This window comes from Malania oleifera, chromosome 2 (assembly GCF_029873635.1).
Source record: "Malania oleifera isolate guangnan ecotype guangnan chromosome 2, ASM2987363v1, whole genome shotgun sequence".
In the NCBI taxonomy this organism is placed as follows: Eukaryota; Viridiplantae; Streptophyta; class Magnoliopsida; order Santalales; family Ximeniaceae; genus Malania; species Malania oleifera.
The window spans coordinates 121,018,633-121,038,741 of record NC_080418.1 but is presented as its reverse complement, the minus strand read 5'-3'; the positions used below and the strand labels follow the sequence as shown (position 1 = coordinate 121,038,741).

The window sequence follows — 20,109 nt, the reverse complement described above, 5'->3', positions numbered from 1 at the left end:
CCGCAATTATTTACACCCAAAAACAAAAAAAAAAAAAAAAAAATTCATCATTATATTAATTGTTTGTGTCAATTGTGCTATTTGTCATATTGAACTTATTGCATTTGCAGTTTTTTGAATGACTAAACTAATTTGTCATTTTCACTATTTTTAAGATCAAAATTACAAAATTTCATCTATTAGAAATTTCAAGTGTTTTAATTTGGATAAGCCAAAATTGATAATAGCAATAATACTAATAATAATTGTAAAGATTTCATTTGTAAATCGGTGATAACATAAAAAATTTGAAGTCGTATATTAAATTGAAATATTGGAAATGAGATTGACAAAACCTCCAAATCTTTTATTTCAGGAATAAACTAATTTAATGACATTATATATGTGTTTCAACTCATAGTTGAATTCAAATAAATTTTAAATCTACAATTAATTTATAGAACCAAAGAAAACATACATAGATTTAAAAATCTTGAATTTGATAAGTGAAAAATGATTTTTCATTAAATTTGATAGTTGAATCTTTTTAATTACTCATTATTTGCATTTAGCGCGTATATATTAATACTTAATTGCAATAATAATTATGTCAGATTTCTGTGAGCCGATACGGGCCTCGAAACGGGGGCATGCCGATGCCTCAGTATGGCAACCAGCACCCCGTCCCCGAGACGCCAATGGAATCCTACGGACGCCGCCGCCGCCTCATCCGCGCCGGCGTCCGCAGCATCTTCATCATCATGTTAATCCTGCTCGTTCTAATCCTCGCGACGTGGCTAATCTTCCGGCCCACAAAGCCCTACTTCACCCTTCAAGGCGGCGTCGTTTCCACTTTGAAGACCTTCGAAACCACTTCCGTCCTCACGGCCGCCATGCAGGTCACTGTTTCCGCGCGGAACCCGAACAAATTCGCCGGCGTTTACTACGAACAACTCTCTGCTTACGTGACGTACCGCGATACGGAAATTACGCCACGTACACGGCTGCCTGCGGCGTACGAAGGTGGCTACGAAACGAAGGTGTGGTCGCCGGCTCTGGGCGGCGATAGAGTGCCGGTAGGTCGCGACATGGCTAGGTATTTGAATGAAGATCAGACGGCTGGGAAGGTTCCGGTGAAAATCAAGGTGGATGGACGGTTGAAATGGAAGATGGGTGTATGGGTGACTGGAAAGCATGGCATGCAAGCCGACTGCCCTGCTTTCATGACTTTTGACCGAAGTAACAATTCCAGCCCAGTCATAAAGTTTACACCGGAGCTCCAAAGTTGTATGGTGGATGCTTAGGGTGTGTTTGGACGCTTGAATTTAGGTGTTATATTTAGGCAGACAAAATTCATTATAAGTGAATTAATGCGAATTTGAATTTAAAGATTTTGTTTCAAGTTTTCAGAAATAGAGTTAGGATTTTAAGTTTCTTATGCACATGTGGTTGAGTATTGGGTGTTGATGTGAGCTTGTCAAGTTGTCGTTAAAGTTTTTTTAAGACTCATGACTTAGATGTACTTGGGATTTGAAAGGGATTTCAGTCAATAAAATAAATGCTTAGAGCATAGAAAAATGCATCATGAATAATGTTTCCTATATTTGGTTTGGATGCCACCAGAAATGTATTTTTCAAAATTTTGAATACTTTTGTTGTAAATATATTGAACTTGATTATCAAAATATATATGTATTTTAATAAGCCCATTATCTTCGATTACAATTAGACTACATTTGGAATTGAGAAAATATTAGAGAGAGGAAAGGAAATTATTAAGAAATCTATATTTTCATGTTTGGTTATAAATAAAATTTATAAATATATATATATATATATATATATATATATATATATATATATATATATCAAGTCTATGAATAAAGTTTTGATTTTACACATCATCAATACTTAATTTTTCCTAATTTTTAGTCATATTAAAATAAACTTGTATTTTTGTTAGTATTTAGTGGAGAATAAAAATATAAGGAAAAACGAGTTTCCTCCTTGTTCTCATTTCTTTTCTATTTTTCAAATAAAACCCCTTGATCCAAACAGATGCATAAGGTATGCAAATTTAATTAATTGTCTAATGAGGAACTAGATTGACTTATGCGAGTGTTCTATTGGCTCACAATTAGGTGTCTCTCTCCTTCTGGGTTTCGCATGGTGGGTAATTCTTGGATGAAGCTGAAGATTCAAGATTCTAGGGGATCAGAATTCTTGACAGTTATAGTTAGGAGTAGAAGTTACTACAAATCCATCAATTACGTAGAGGTAATTCCTTGGTTATCCTCTTGTTTTGAGGACATTTCTTAGGAAGGCACTCGATGGAAAGGATTCATACCAAAGTCTTGTGGAAGTAGGAAATATATGTGCTGTTAGATTGGAGGGAAGCAGTTCTTTCCCAAGATTAATAGAGAAAATAGGAGATAGTGGGTTCTATTTCTTGTATTTGAAAATGCATGGAAGGGCCAAAATAGACGAAGCTACTCACTTACTTTCAATTTTGAAAGAGATCAACGTGAAGATAAAGAAAATAGAGGAATTTGAGTTAAAAGCAAGAAAGAATGTTTTTCAGAATGTGGTAGAGTCCAGTAAATCCTATTCTCAAGTAGTAAAAGAATTAATGTTATGCTTGATACTTAGGAATGGAATGGAATAAGAATGGAATGGATTGACTGCTTGGTTACGAACATAAAATAATAATGGAATGGAATGGGACTCCCATACTCCATTCCATTCTTATGTTTAATAGAAGTACTTAATAATGAAATGAAATACTCGTCAATTTTTTTTTTTTAAAAAAAAACATTAAATTTGCAAATCTAATAATTTTTTAAGAAGAAATTATTTCTTTTAAAGATGACTTTTAACTAAACAAAATAACAATAATAATAATAATAAACCATTCATTTATTATGCATGTTCTAGACACCCTATTTTGTTAGGGCTTATATAACAAAGTTTTTGTTAGGTCTAATTTTAGTGTCCATTTGGGTTTTAGTTCAATTTTTGAATTCATGCATAATTTTATAAATATTCATTAATATAATAAAATGAGAAAATGCAGGAAAATAGGATTAAAAAAAAACTATATGCATGGAAAATGAGGAAAAATTGAATAGATTTAAAATAAAAAAAAGTAGAAAAGGAAAAAAATGAAACAAAAATTTAGTGGGCTAGCATCTTCATTTTTCAACCTGCAAGAACAAAGGAAAACGACAATTAGACTTGTGGGAAATTGCACAATTAACACGTGAATGAAATCATAGTTTAATGCAGACGTAAATTGTTCAATTCAATTTAAATTTGATTAGTCAATTAAATTCTAATTGATCAAATCAAAATTAATTGAATTGTTCCCTATAAATAGGGAGTTGTAGAAGGATGAAAGGAGGAGGCAAAGTAAAAGGAGAAAGATAATTTGGTGAGGCAAATTGGGGAAAAAAATTTGCTCACTGAAGAAAGAATATGGAGAAAATTTGAAAGAGTACTGTAAGAACGTGAGTTTTGAAGAAGAAAAGCTGGGGGCAGACTAAAGGGCAGAAGCACTAAAGGCATTAACAGTGGAAACTCAAACTAACATGCCTAAATATTGGAGGAGTTAAAAGACAAAGGTCCGTTCTCTAAATTTTGTTTACTTCTATTTTGATTTCTTGGATAATTAAAATTGTAGAATTTTAAATTCAAATTTTTGGGATATGAATGCAAGTAGAATTTTAATTCAACTTGATCTAAAAGGAAATGCCTAAGAATTTTCACACACAGATTTGAATATTTACTTGGGTCTGAAAGCCAGACCTAAATACCCATATCTAGATTAAGATTTATATACTCATACCCACATATGGATCCAATAACCTAGATTCGAGTGCCCCAAAGCCGACCCGAGGACCCAAGTCAACTTGACGTGAGTCCTAGTCAGCTGACCCAAAGACCCAAGACCTAAGAATAACTTTGACCTGGGTGCATTGCCCTTTTAACCCATCAAATTTATCCACTTAACCCTAGCCCAACTTACTATATCAAACCCTAAGTTTGGCCCAACCATGAGCTAGGGCTAAATCCAAATCCAACCCAACGACTTAATTAGTTAGCAGACCCATAGGCATAGCCCAATATTGATCCAAGTCTACTTAAGCCCAACTTAAGCTTTGCCTAAAACTTCACTCAAGCCCAACTTGCTCAAGCCCTCGCCCAAACTTGGTCCAACCCATTTACCGTTAACCCAAGTCAATGTTAACCTAGGTCAACTAACCCACCTAATTAACTCACTAAATCTAGTCTAGCCTAGCAACCTATCTTAGACTTGGCCCAAGCCCATTCTCCAATTTAATTAACCTAACTTCATCTAACATAACTCAAAACTAAATTAAGCCCATAACCAGTCCAAGCTCACCATTTAGCCCTCAAACTTTAACTTATATCCACAACCCCAACTCGAGATTGGCCCAATTGGGTTTGTCTTAGCTCAATATTGTACGACAGTCATGAACCCACTAAGCCCAAGCCAATCCCATGCTCCAAAGCTAACCCAACCTAATCATAACTCAACCTAAAATCTAGTTTATGTTCACCCAACCTTAACCCTAGTCAAGCTTGAACCTCAAACACCTTGTTTGGGTTGCGAGAAAACATAAGAAAGTTCAAAAAAAAAAAACTGAAATACATACAATAGAAAAGCAGGGAGGAGTGTTTACCTACAAGTCAATCTAGGAACTGGATCTAGAAAAGACAGAGAGCTTGAGGCTCTCTACCAGTTGGGATTCTTGATCAAAACCTACAAAAGAGAGTTAGAAAAGGATTAAAAGAGCAGAAATCAAAAGAGAAGAAAAATAAAAGGAAATAAAAAGATTCGAGAAAGAGGGAGGGAGAGAGAGAGAGAGGGACAAAGAGAAATAGAGAGAGAAAGAGAGGGGTGAGAGAGTGGGAGAGAGAGAGAGAGGGAGAGAGACGGATAGTGGGAAATGGAGAGAGAGAGAGAGAGAGAGAGAGAGAGAGAGAGAGAGAGAGAGAGAGAGAGAGAGAGATATAAAGAGAGAGAAAGAGAGAGAGATGGAGAGAGAGAGAGAGAGCAAGATGAGAGTGTAGAGAAAGAGAGATGAGAGAGATGTAAAGAACGAAGATAGAAGGGAGAGAGAGATATGAGAATACATGGAGAAAAGAAAATAAAAGAAAAGGAAAAAAAATTAATTATTAATTATTAAAAATTGGGAAAATAATTAAAAAATTAGAAAAAAAAATTCAGTAAAAATTAAATAAAAATTATTGAGTCATTTTGACCCACATAACAAAAAATGGAAATAAAAAATTCCAAAAGTAAATAAAATGGAGAAAAAGTCTTTAAAAATCCCAGATAACTATAGAAAAAATGTTGGAAACCTAAGAATGTTTTAAAGACTCTATTTGCTCCAATTTGATGAGTTTGTTTGATTATTTTCTTTATATATTCTATTTTGTGTGTGTGCGTCCCAATGAATAAACAAATTGGGTAAAGAGATACTTTAGACCTTACCTATATTAGTTATGATGAGGGTTTATCTAATAAGATCCCCTCATTTGGAGGTATTAATGGACATTTCTAAAACACACCTTAATTCACTTTTTTCTCTTAAAGTTTTAATATGTATTTGCTTTTTGATGAGTTAATTAAAGACCATTAAATTCAGTTTAGGGATAATCATAGTTAATTAGGTACCATTCGTAGAACAGATGTGTAGGAGGTGCTAGTACCTTCCTCTCGTATAATCGAACTCCAAATCCCAATTCTAGTAAATGCATACTGAGACTACTAGTTCTTTGGTCTTAAGATTAGTCTAAAGACTAATCAACGAGTAGTTATTAGGTAAACTAACCGCACTTAGATAAATAACAGGTTAGTGGAGACTCCATCCAAGCTTTATTATTATTATCCCTTGCCATTCCAGACTCTTCTCCGGGACGTTGCAATACACATGTAGAATTTTAAAGGAAAAATTAGACAAAGTAAATCCCAACAATTTCATTCAAAGAATTTCACATGGTATAAGTGCATACTAAAATTTAAAAAAAAAAAAAATCTATTCTATTAATAAGTTCAATAGTTTGTCAAATAAAACCAACATCCACATAAAAAAACTAAGAATGATGTTCACCCATTCTTCATTTTCATTATCAACATTAGTAAACGAAAGCTTAGTTGACATGCGATCTGATCCAACTTTATCATTTCCTTGTGCCTCTCGATCATACTTAGACCTTATATCTTCAAAAACCCATAATTGATCTTCAATCTCAATTCACTAACCAATGCATCTTGAATCGCACGAGTAATCCATTCACTATACCCATATAACTCATCGCCCAAAAAGGTAGTTGATTCTTTCATTATCTATGTAAATGCTTCATCACTATCAACTATTTTCTTCCTTTTCTTCTTCAAACATACCTCAGCAAAGTAGTTGGGGCACGTGCATGGGCAACATAAAACTCCACGTGAGAAGTATCTCCAACTCGTCATCCTCCAAATCATTATTTCCTTTGACATTCTCTTCTCTTTCCAATTCCTCCAAAACATTTGCATGTGCTTCAGCATCTTTTCCAGCTGCACGATCTTTCCAAGAAATAAACAAAAGCAAGAGCATGAAGATATATAAGAAAATAAATTATGTCTAAGTTTTGCTACCTGAAAAAGTGAAATTTCTAAATTGATGAGGGTAAGGACATGAGTTCTTAAAATAGAGAAATGTTGAAACTGGCAAATCAAGAAGAAATTGATTATGAGATCTAATCATGCCAGTTTAAAACTGCCACTTAAGCAGTGCAAAATTCAGGAAAAGTATATTCGCATTGCAATAAGAAATTGTCAATCAACGAGGCCTAATTAGCTAGTGGGCAAGGATCAATTTTTTAGATGTCAAGTCACTGTGCTCTAGTCAGCACAGATGTCACAGAACCCATGTCGAAAATCGCGACTTCCTGTGAATGTGATATTATTAAAATGTCAAGCACGTCTTCACATTTGATCTGTACAGGAGATATATATATATATATATATATGTATAGTACTTCTTTAAATTTTATTTTTCTCTCAAGAGGGTGATGCACCATAAACCAAAGTTGGACTTTTACCCAAATGATTGCAAGATTAAAAAAATCATTGCATTTGAAACTGGGATTGCCCTCTTGATCCCTTCTTGAAATCCATAAAATATTTCTTTTTTCTTATATATATATATATATAACATACATGCCCCTTCCTAACTCCAACAATTCTCAAAATACCATTAAATCTTCCAAAACTACCCTCGTACTCTAATTATATTCCTAACTTGTTTTGTCGTTTTTTTCAAAAATATCCCCACACTTTTTTCAACTATATGATCCTTGCATTTTGTAGAGATGTGAAGTGTCTTGATGTGCCCTCGTCCTTTTGGTGAGATTTCCTCATTAGTGAAGGTTTCAAAATTAGTTGCTCGGAGACCTCCAATTATATGATCAAAATTTTCCACACTGATATCATGTTGAACGTACACTTGATCAATGACACTCATGAGAACTTCCCTCTATGCCTCTGAGCTAAGAAGCAAAGAAGTACAGAGATGCGAGTTGGAAGTTCATTAAGAAGCAAACAAATATTCTTTGTCAATTTTTTGAATTTTTTACTGTCTCTACTATTGGAAAGGGGTTTCCTTTTTTCTTTATATGGTTTTTAACATCCAAAATGCCTCTATAACTATTTATAAATATTTCAAAAAAGTCCCAATAATTATTTATAACTATCTATAAACATTCTGCAAATATGGTTTTTTTTTAATGGAAAAAACCATGAAAACCTCCATCTAAACATTTCAACTCAACCAACTACACTCTAATGAGTGTAGTGGCTTAAAAACACTAAGAATCCCGAAGGAAACACATGAAAAAAGTGTAAAAACATGTACTCTTGAGATTTTATGGTCGACCACTTGTAGAGGAGCATTCAACCAGTGTTGTAGTCCGTGGCTCATATGTTGAGTGGAACACATGTACAAAGAGAAAACATGGTGGAAAATAGAGATGTTAGTTTGTAGGATCAAACCGTTGATAGTTTGCCTGAAATCGTCAACGGTTTTGTCTAGGTGTAGAGAAACAGTCGACAGATTTGGTCTTGTTACATCGACTGTTTAGTCTCGGCTTTAAACCATTGATGGTATATCTGAAACCGTCTATGATTTTGCTCGGTTACTTAGCATTGGTTTTCAAATTATGAATTGGGAAGTTGTATAGGTTATGTTTCGGGGGGAAAAACTTCAGGAGGGTTATATATATGCATGTTGTATGACATAACTCTAAGTCTTTGGATATAAGATAGTAAAAACTCACCGTCGTTTGCTCCTGTGGATGTAGACATTATCGAACCACATAATTTTTCGTGTCATTATTTTGTTGCTTTCATATATTCTACGTGATCGTGCTTTATAGATATTTCACTATTGGCTACTGTTTTGTAAGATCATTTTTTTTTCCACTAAGCATTCATTTGCACAAAAAATTAGTATTAGAGCATTAGGTTACGATGGCTTCTAGAATTTCTTCTGCAAAGTTCGATGTTATTAAGTTTGATGGAACGAGAAACTTTGGACTATGGTAGAGAAGGGTTAAGGATCTCTTAGTGTAGTAGGGTATGGTGAAGGCATTATATGGAAATTAATCGGAAGGCAGGGATGAAACAAGTTGGAAGGAACTGGAAACGGAGGTTATGACAACTATCAGGTTTTGTCTGGCCGATGACGTGCTGTATCACATCATGGATGAGGAATCTCTTGTGGCTGTTTGGCAGAAACTTGAAAGCTAGTATAATTTTAAGCCTTTAACAAACAAGTTGTATCTTAAGTAGAAATTGTATTAGCTTAATATGGCGGAGGGCTCGAATTTGAACAAACACATCAATGTATTCAATCAAATAATAAGTGATTTGATGTGGGTTGATGTGAAGTTCAAGGAGGAATACAAGGTGTTGATGCTATTAAATTCCATACTTGAGTCTTATACGTATAAAGATCTGGTTACTACTCTGACATGGTGAAAAGAAACCCTGAATTTGGAAGAGGTAACAAGCGCTCTGCTGGGTTTTCATCAAAGGAAGAAGGCCAGTGATGAGATTTCACAAGGTGAAATGTTTGTGCTTGTGAAATGTTTGTGGTAAAAGGTAATCACGAACGTGGGAGAAGCAAGTTCTGGAGTGGATCGAGTTATAATAAATCTCGGTCGCAGTTCGAGAAGAAGAAGGATATACAATGTTTTAAGTGTAAAAAAATTAGGCACATAAAATCGGATTTTCCAGAGTGGAAGAATGGGAATGTAGAAAATCAAGAGGGATCGTCAAAATCTGCGAATGTGGTGGAAGAAAGAGACTCAGGGAGCAGTGATGGTGATGTGATTTTTGTTTCATCAGGCTCAAATCGCCTCACGGATTCTTAGATCCTAGATTCAAGATGTTCTTATCATATGACACCAAATAAAAATTGGTTAAGCATCTACAAGTCAGTAAATTCTGGTTTTATTCTAAAGGGAAATGATCCTACATGTAAAATTATTGGATTAGGAAATATTAGAATTAAAATGTTTGATGGTGTTGTGAGAATATTATGTAATGTAAGGCATGTACTGGATCTACGAAAGAATGTGATTACATTGGGCACTTTAGATTGTAATGGGTATAGTTATAAGTCTAAAAGTAGTATAATGAAGGTGCGTAAATGTATCTTGATGGTGATGAAGGGACAAAAATTAGCGAAAAATATCTATGAACTGTTGGGTACCACAGTTGTGGGTAGAGCTGTAGCTGCAATTTCTAAGTCAGATAATACTGTTTTGTGTAAAACAGTCACACATAAGATGGAGGGTATTCTTAACTACATTTATTCAGATATTTGGGGACCGGTGAGGGTAGCATCATGGATTAGACATATTTACTTCATGAGTTTATCACGGAAGGTCTCAGTGCACTTTATGCGTCATAAGTCAGAGAAGTTTTCCAAGTTTAACTTGTGGATAAGGTGGAAATCCATATTGGGAGAAAGATCCTTATCATATCAGACAGTGGAAAAGAGTACGCTGGTGTTCAAGCAATTTTGCGAATAGCATGGCATAGGGAGACACTTCACAGTACACAAGACACCACCACAGAATGGTGTGGCGGAAAGGGTCGACCGAACTCTAGCTGAAAGGGCTCGGTGTCTTGGGTTGTATACAGGGCTTGCAAAAAACATTTTGGTTAAGTGAGTATGGCGTGTTTCTTGATTAACGGATCGCCAAGGGTATCACTAGATGGGAAAGTTGTAGGGGAGGTTTGGATAGGTAATGCAGTAGACTATCCAATTTGAGAGTGTTTGAATGTTTAGTCGTCACGTTTCTAGTGAGGTGAGATTTAAGCTTGGTGCAATGTCTAGATGATGCATCTTTCTGGGGTATCCAAAAGGAAGGTTCAATTTGTGGGTTCCAATGGCAAAAAAGTTGGTGATAAATGGAGACATGGTTTTTGATGACAAAGCCATGGTGCAGCGTACTCAGGTAGATGAGAAATAGGTGCCAGAAAAATGCAGCAGCCATGAGTATGTGATGTAAGTGGAATTGGAGACTCAGTGCAGAGATGACATTGTTCATAATGCATGGAATTTTAACTTGGAAGACCAAAAGGATCATAATGGGCCTATACGCACTATTAGACCACCGCCTAGGTATGAATTTGATGATCTGGTATCTTATGCATTCATTACTACTAGTAAGGTTCTTACTAATTTTCAAGAGGTGTTACACAGCCACGAGAAAAGTATATGGATAAGTGCTATAGTGGAGAAGATAAAGTTACTACATAAGAATCAAATAGGAGTTGGTGGAATTTCTAGAATGGAGGAGGGAAATATGATGCAAGTGGGTTATTTTTCTATTGTTTTATGTGAATGACATGTTAATTGTTGGGAAGACTTTGATTGAGGTAAATCAATTGGAAACTCTATTGAGAAGAGAATTTGACACGAAGGTTTTGGGTGAGGCCAATAAAATTTATGGGTTAGAGATTCGCAGGGACAAAGCTGCAGGGAGATTGTGGTTATCTTAGAGTAGTTTTGTGGAGAAGGTGCTAGAGAGGTTTAGCATTGTTAATGCAAAACCAGTAGGTACATCATTGGAAAATTAATTTGAATTGTCTACCGCTTAGTACCCAAGGATGGATGATGATATTCGTGATATGTCAAAGGTCCCCTATGCTATTGCAGTGAGGTGTTTGATGTATGCTACGGTTAGTACAAGACCAAGTTTAGAATAAGCCGTCAATGTGGGTATTTCAGACTATGATATTATGTTCGGAAGACAACATAGTGATTTGATAGTTGTGAGATTTGTGGATGCAGATTATGCAGGAGACTTGGGCGACGAGAGGTGACTCACTCGAAAAATAAGCAGCTCGAAAGCTATCCCAAGTATAGGAGATCTGATAGTTCCTCGCATACTGATGGCAATGGGGATTGATTCACGTGTCCTGCTTTTGCCTCTTTCCTCCCTTTCTATCATACACCACTCACTTATTTATATTATATTATATATATATATATATATATATATATATATATATGCACTAGCATTATTTTCATCGCAATTTTAATGTATAATTTCTATATTCAATATTAAAATTTATTTATCACCAATTTTTTATCATTCACATTGTCTAAAATTTTGACATTAATTATTTTACTGAAAATTTTACATTGACTAATTTTTATATTAGAATTCAAAATAATACAGCAATAAACAATGAAAAAAAAAAAAAGGAATGTAATATACCATGCTTTGTGTGTTAATATCTTAAAAATTAATTTTAAGACAACAAAAAAATATAGTATGGGAAAAATAAATATTTCTCTATATAAAAAATTGGGCAGAGTAATTTACAAAAATTTGAATTTTATGATAGATTTTTATACTTTGTATTTTTCCTCTTTATAAATCTTTTATTACTAAAAAATGTTTTAGTTTCCAAAAATATTTTTTTAGAAAATATATTCTTATTTTTATTTCTTAAGTTTTGTATAGAATTTAGAAAATTAAAAAAAAAAAAAACATTTTCTTTGATTTGTTAGAAAAAAATTTGAAAAATGAAAAGAAAGCATGTTTTTTTTTATAAAAAATTAAATTTAAGCATAAACAAAGTTTTTTATAATAATGTTTTGCAAAGGTCATTAAAATGATATTTATATCCTCATGTTAGCCACATGCTGTTTTAATATATTGTTTCATCCCTTACTGAAATGTGTCTCACCCAAATATGATTATTTCTTTTTCAAGACATCCTCGAGGTCGGGCTTAGGGAGTTCGAGGGTTTTTAGCATTTTGAGAATTGTAAAGAAAAAGGGTATATTGTTGGATATACTATGGGGTTGTATAAAGTTTAAGTTTAATTTTATGTTTTATGTTGTTATGTTTTAAGTCTGTTGAGGAAGGAATGATTGTGATTATTAAAATGTTTTGGAGATATGTGTATATATATGGAAATGCAGGTGCTGAATGGATAATATGGATTGTAGATAGGAAATTGTAAACTCTAGTATTATGATATTATATGTATGGAGATTATGTTTATGTTTTCCGTTATGTATGTTATGGATTATGGATTATCAGGGTTTCATCAGGTATAACGCATCGGACCTGGGTTTAAGGGTTTGAGGCGTTACATGTGAAGGCTAAGCCACCCCTAGAGATAGACTTATTTCATAAATTACTGTTCGAGTTTAATTCCTATTGGTGGTATGAAGACAACAAAAGAAGTGTAATGATTGTCCTAATTGACCAAGAAAAGACCAAAAATTGAAGAATGAGTAGAATAAAGAATAAGAAAATTAGAAATGCACATGTAATGAAAGGCAAATACCTGCTCCACATAAATACCACAAAAATGTCAAAGACACAACACATGTTCTCTACATATGAAGACTCTTTAACCGCTTAATGTTTTAGATGTATTCACGCCATGTTTGTGAATAAGTTGATCTAGGGTGGTCTTGGTTGGATATGGCGAGTAGGTGAGAAGATGTTAGGGCGAAGGACCCGACACCTCACAAATAGGCTGGATTCTTTTGAGACTAGTCCACTCTGTACATCTAAAGTTTGTTCCTTGCAATATATGAGATGTTTGATCGCGACACTCCTCCTCACATATGATGAGTAAACCTATCTTTTTTGAGTGTTTTTTAGGGTATACCAGTTAGGTCGAGTCAAAAACGAGTCATAACATTTTTAAGTCGAGTCCCGGTATTTTCATGAAATGAGTCTTTTTGTTCTAGAATCAATTTTTAAATCTAGTTTTTTCCAAAATTGCCAAATTTTCTGAAATTGAGTCTTTTAAATTTTTAAAATGAATTTTTATTGAGTCGTCTTCCCGAGTCCGGTCCCTTCCAATTTACGGAAATCAAGTTTTATTTTGTTAAGCCGAGTCCCTCTTTTGGAAGATAAAATTGGGCAATAAAAGAGACATAAAAAAAAAATACAAAATGGAAAATACCAAGCAAATGCAAATAAAATGCAAAGAAATAAAAAATCAAGTTCGGATGAAATTTCAGATAAATAAATGAAAAAAAAATCACGTGCAGTTGGAAGAATGGTTCTCTCCCAAGCGCGTATATGAAAAATATTCTTTTGTTAGAAACAAGAAGGATTGTAGTTGGAACAGATTTTGGCGCATATTGGATTGCCACTCTCTATAAAGAGAGAGTCTCGGTACTGAGAGGGGGGACTCCACTATCCATTTCACGCAAGGGGGTTCTCATTTTCGTCCATTGTTCACTATCACCCAACACTCATCCCTCTCACAGCTCTAGAACCCGAGCTTCCACTGCCTCACTACCTCAACGAACCAACCTCCTCCTCATCTCTTACCCTTCGCCTACCACCCATCAACCAACCACTGTCACTGTCCCAACCATCCACACCTCCATACTCGAGCACTGCTCCTCACCCGAATCGATTCACACTGGTTTTTCTCCATTTCACTTGATTATTATTTAGAAATTTAGAAAATCTACAAAATTGGTCTCGACCGAGACCTTAAACTACTTTTCCCCCATGCCGGTCAACATTTGACCAGTTCATCATTCCCGGAATCGGTTCACACCGATTTTCTCCATTCCCCTTGTATATTATTTAGATATCCAGAAAATTTACAAAAAATTACAAAATTCTCAAAATATCCAAAAAATATTTTCATACTTTGATTTTCATGGTTTTATTTTGTGCTATTTTAAAGTTCGAGAAAACATTGAAAAATCACAAAAAACCACAAAAAATGTTTTCACGCTTGGAGAAAATGACAAAATATTTTTTAGGCATAGAAAATCATTTCCATCCCGAACAAATTTCAAAAACTTTCTGGAATAGTATTTTCCTACTTAGAAAAACCTACGGATTTCAAAACCCTCGGGAACGTATTTTGTACCTTATTTTCTTAATTTTCCTTCCCGATGATTGCAACAAAGGGCATAGACTCTTCGGAATATTGGATTGCCCCAATTCTAAGGGAATACCTATATAGTATTTTCATTCTTTTGATTTTTGAAAGGGAGTAATTTTAAAAAGACTTATTAGATTTATTTTGGGATAATTTTTTATTAATCTGGTACCGTTTGTAAGAACGGACGTGTAGAGGATGTTAATACCTTCCCTTTGCGTAACTGTACTTCCGAACCCGACTCTAGTGATGCAGACAAATTCTACCTCTAACAGGGTATCAAACAAGTGTTCTAACCGCACTTCAAAAGGTTAGTGGCGACTCGATCACATATTGTTTTTTTACGAAAAAATATTTTTTTCAAAATCACACATCCATCTAGTTCACAGCCGAACCCACATTTTTTTGCCAGAGAGAGTGGCTCTTTGGGCGGGTTCGGGACGTCGCGACCTAGACCTCTGTAACTGCTATCCTGTTTTGCTGAAGCCGTGAAGACCCGAGCTCCTTGCTCCCCTGTGGCCAGCCACCTGCAACACGAGTAGCAGCTTTGCTGCTGCCATAGCACCCAAGCATCTCTCTCTCTCTCTCTCTCTCTCTCTCGTTTCCCCCTTTTCTTTTTTCTTTCCTTTCCTTTTCTTTAGTTTTTTTTTATTCTTGCTTTAAGTACTTAATTGAGTATGGATATTTTTAAATTGAATTTTAGTTAAAGTTTTAACTTTGAATCTTTGTTTGGGCATTATTAGTATTAAAGCTTTTTTTTTTTTCTCTCAATTAAATTTAGAATTAGATTTAATTATTGCTCGAGTTATTTAGTTAACTGATTAAAGTCTGATTTGGTTCTTGAAAAAAAAAAATAATAAAATACAAAAAGAAAAAAAAAAATTTTTATAAGTTAAAATAGTAGTTTTCCTTAAAATTTAAATTTTATTTGTTGAAACTCGATTTAGTTTAGGCTCAATCTTATTAGAGTTCCCATTTTTATAGTGTTTAGCTATTGTATAAGTTGTTAAAGTTTTAATTTTTGTTCAAGTTCTTGTTTGAGTTTAAATTTTGATTTTGATTTAAGTTCTTGGATTTATTAAAAGTTCGATTTTTCTTGTTCGTGTTTGTATTTGATTAAGTTTTTTTTTTTTTTATTGCATGTTTCAATTACGTGTTAAAGTTATCATCTATAGTTTTTATTTCGAAATTTAAATGCACGTTTCAATTTTGGCCTGATTAAGAGTAGGACTTTTGTTTCTCGTTATTAAATTCAGTGCATGTTAGGATCTAACTAGAGTTTAATTTGCATGTTTGTTTAATTTGTCAAAGAAATCTCAAAATCCAGAAAACCCAAATCTCAACTATGTTCAGTGCCCTTTTGTTTCTTATTTTCTGATTGGAATTACATAAAATTTGATATTAAACTGCATTCCCTGAGGAGACGATCTGACCTTTGGGTTAAATATTATACGACAGAACTCCTATACTTGGGATAACTTCTGAGCTACTCATTTTTCGAGTGAGTCACATTCCTTGGAATTAAAGAGCAAGACAGAAGAATACGTACACTTTCTATTGTAATTGCATTTGTTTTTATATTTTAATAATTAGTAATAATGCATTGCATGCATGATGTGAATGAATAGCTCAGAATGACCATAGACAGACCCTAAGGACCAGCACTTTATGCAGAAACTCATTTCTTAATTAACTAACTGGTTAGGGTTAAATATTAGGGTTAAAACGAAGTTTACAAAAGCTTCGATCACAGGGAACCGGACAAGGACCATAGCTGACCTTAGGGGCAAAATTTGAATTTCACTTGCCTCGGTCAACTGAACATCACAAGGTCATTTGACCTCGGTCGACCGAACTAAGAAGTTGACCAAAGTCAAACTTTCGATCGACCGAACTCTTAGTAGTATTAATGCCTCGGTTGATCATTCGAAAATGAACTTGACACTTACAGTCGACCAAATTGATGCGTGGGTGATTCCCAATGCCCTGGTCGACTAAACTCTTAGTTCAAATTTAATTTGGTCGATCGAACCTCAAAATATGGTCAACTAATCTTACCCTAGTTGAGCGAACCTCGGAGGATTCAAAATTGCCTTAATATGGTCGACCAAAACCTGAGTTCAAAAATGCCTCGGTCGACCAAACCTAATGATATGGTTGACCGAACCTAAAATCTGGTCGACCAAACCTCTCGAGTTGGCAAATTTTTACCATGGTAAATTAGGGTTAATTTTCATTAAACTCAATTAATCTTTTTTTCAAAATACCCAGTGTGTCCCCAGCGGTTATAATTTTTTCCAACTCTATATATACCTCCTCATTTGTCATAATTAATACTGGGATTAGGGTTTTAGATTAGTTAAATTTATCTGAAAATTTTATTAGGCAAAATCATTCATACTCCCATATATTTTCAAATATATTGCCAAAATCTACCTCATATACTCATCTAACCATTTATTTTGAGAGAGATTAGTTTTTCATATTCATCTTACAAGCTTAAACTCTCACTCACTTGCATTTGATTATGTATTGATTTTTGGATAGTAGCTTAAAGTTTTTTCCATAATATTTCATTTATAAATATTGGATTGGGAAAAACTCTCATTTGGCTTAAGATCTTGCATCCTTGTTGCAAGGCTCATAAGCTTGCTTCGTGCTTTGACAAAAATATTTTTAACAAGTTTAAACCTTAATATCTATTGTGCTCGACTTGTGAAAAACATTATTGTGATATTTGTTTAGGGTTGTAGAGACTTTTTGACTATTCATACTACAAGTGTATTATCTTTAAATCAAAAGTCTTACTCTCACATATACATATTGACACACATATTGTTGAGAGTTAACACATTGGTTAATAAAAATTGGCTTGAGCTTAATTCCTTATCATCTTTGAGTGAATTAATTACGTTAAGCATACTGATACATATCTGCTTGTATTAGAAGCATTTCTTTGTACACATTTGCTTATTTGTTGTATTCCTGATGTCTGATTGGAAGAGGGAGACTTGCCCTGTGAAAAGTCCCGGACTGGTTCAGACCCGGTTAAGAGAATTAGGTGCACCATCCTCGTAAAGTGTTGTAAACGGTGTCGCTCCACCCGTGAAGTGAACAACTAGTGTAATCCTCTTATTTGTGAGCTTGAAGCAGCAACATAGGCAGTATTGGCCGAACTCCGATAACATATCATGTGTCTACTTTTAAATTTCTTGCACTTTATATTCTTACACATGTATGTTATATTCAATTGATTGTGAATGTTGTGTATGAACTAATTTCTTTATATTATATTTATCTGCGCAAATCAATATTTGCTTGGGCAAACCCTAGGTTGTGTTATACTGCTGTTGGAATTTGATTTGACCTAAAAATAAAATTTTTTAATACCCAATTCACCCCCCCTCTGGGGAATACACTAATTCCAACAAAATTGATTCCATTATTGTTGTTAGATTTTAGACAATGTATATGTGTAAATTTTTGTTTTTAAATATACATGTTTATCCCTTTTTGTTGTCATTTTTGTAAATGCTATCAGATTTTTATAATGAGATGTACTTATTCAATATATAACGTTTAAAGTCTTCATTTAATACTCCTATTGTAAGAATTGTCATCGTTTTATTTATTTGGGATTTTTGTTAATATTTATATATATAGGGTGGCGTTTATTGTTATACTGATTTATTTAGGCCTTTTTAGACATATTATACGTTATTCTTAAACTGTTTTTGTTATTATTTGACTTTCACTATTTTTTGGTAATTGTCTTTTTGTTATTTTAATATTCGGGAAAAGTCTGGAAAACTTACAAAAAACCAGGAAAAATACAAAAAAAAAATCACAAAAATATTCTTGAGATCAAAATTGTTTTTATCACATAAAAATAATGGAAAATTTCAAAAAATGATTTGAGGTCAGACAATGCTTTTGCACACTTTTTTTCATCTCGAATAAATTCAAAAAACCTCCGGAAATAGTATTTTCATATTTAGAAAACCCTATAAAATTTAAAAATGTCGGGATTGTATTTAGTAACATATTTTCTCGATTTTCCGTTCCCTATTATTTTAAAGAAATGATATGAGCTTTTTAAATCATCTCGTACCCCAGTTCTGAGGGAATATATATATTATGTACATTTTTGTGTGATTTATTTTTTTGCATGTGCAATTCATAAATTCACGAAAGGGAGTAATTCTAAAGACTTATTAAATTTAAGTAGTGGGATAATTTTCAACTAATTAGGTAACGTTTCTAAGAACGGGCACATAGGGGCTGCTCCTACCTTTCTCTCACGTAACCAAACTTCCGATCTCTGCTTTGGTAACGCAGACCGATTCTACCCTTAATTGGGTAGTAATAAGGTGTTCTAATCACACTAATAGTTTAGTGGCGACTTCATTCCTATTTTTTTCGAAAATTAAACACTTACAATTTTTCATTCGCCTCGTTCTGCTCGGGACATCGCGACAACGTGATGGTGGCTAGAGTCCCTAGATTGTAAAAAAGAAATTATTGATAAATATTTCAAGAATACTCTTACAACTACCCATAAATATTTTAAAAGTATCCCATAACCATTGCATATTTATTACTTTTAAATATTATTTTATTTTATTACAATCTTCACTCAAATGGTATGGAGCATGCAGGATAGAATGATCTGCTGTTAGATTTTATAATGAAGGACCCAATCTAGGACTAAATTGGCAATAGATTTGGAACCTTTCCTAGGCAAATATAAGTATATACGAACAAGAATTCCCATGTAATAAAATCAACGTGGGTGGGCCCATTTTGGTCCGATGAATCATTTTTCTGCTCGTTCTTTTGGAGTTTCTAAACATCTTGTTCGGATCTCCAAACTATTCAATATTCGGTATATTCTCCGACATCCGTCCATCATAAACGTATGATTTATAAATTTAAAATTACAATCAATTTTAATTATTATTATTATAATTCTTATGAGAGAGAGAGAGAGAGAGAGAGTTGGTGAGGCTACTTTGTCAAACTTCACCAAAGATTTTACTTAATTTCTCCTATATATATATATATATATGTGTGTGTGTGTGTGTGTGTGTGTGTGTGTGTGTGTGTGGGTGTTCAGATGCATTGAACTTCGGGGCTCCTAAATAGCTTCATGCCTGCTCCGGATATATATATAGAGCAATTAATTAATGGAGGAATCAAATTAGTTGACTGAAACAATAGGTCAAATAGGCAAGTACATTCCTTTCGGTATTTTTATGCTCATGCATTATTGTTGTTAATTTGCAGCAGCTTCTATTTGTGTGGATCATATGGATTTGTTCCAAAAGAAAAACGAAGATTATAAAAAATATATATATATTGTTAATTCATTTACTGTATATTTTATTACTTTTTTATTGTAAAAAATGTAAGAGCTGTTTTTGTTAGGATTTATTTAGTTCTAGAAAATATTTCTCGTTATTTATTTTTTAATTTTTTAGAGAAATGAATAATGATTATCTTACTTTTATATTTTTTAAGATTCATATTCAAAGGGTAGAAAAAAAATAAAGAGTTGTCTAAATGTGTAAAATAATTTTTGATTTTTTATATTTAGATTTGAAATAATCACAAAAAACTTGTTTTCCAATTTCAAAATTTTTCGTGAGATAATATTTAGAATCATGGAT

The 20,109-nt window shown here is 33.6% G+C and overlaps 1 protein-coding gene across 1 annotated transcript; it reads left to right on the top strand.

Annotated features, from left to right (window-relative positions):
- Window positions 1–629: 629 nt before the first annotated feature.
- On the top strand, window positions 630–1,283 carry LOC131148340 (NDR1/HIN1-like protein 1). Its single transcript, XM_058098056.1, has one exon. The coding sequence runs from the start codon at window positions 630–632 to the stop codon at window positions 1,281–1,283; it is 654 nt and encodes a 217-aa protein (XP_057954039.1).
- Window positions 1,284–20,109: the final 18,826 nt, after the last annotated feature.

Excerpts from the sequence above, each read along its gene's own strand:
- LOC131148340 (XM_058098056.1), top strand. The coding sequence starts at position 630 with ATGCCGATGCCTCAGTATGGCAACCAGCACCCCGTCCCCGAGACGCCA.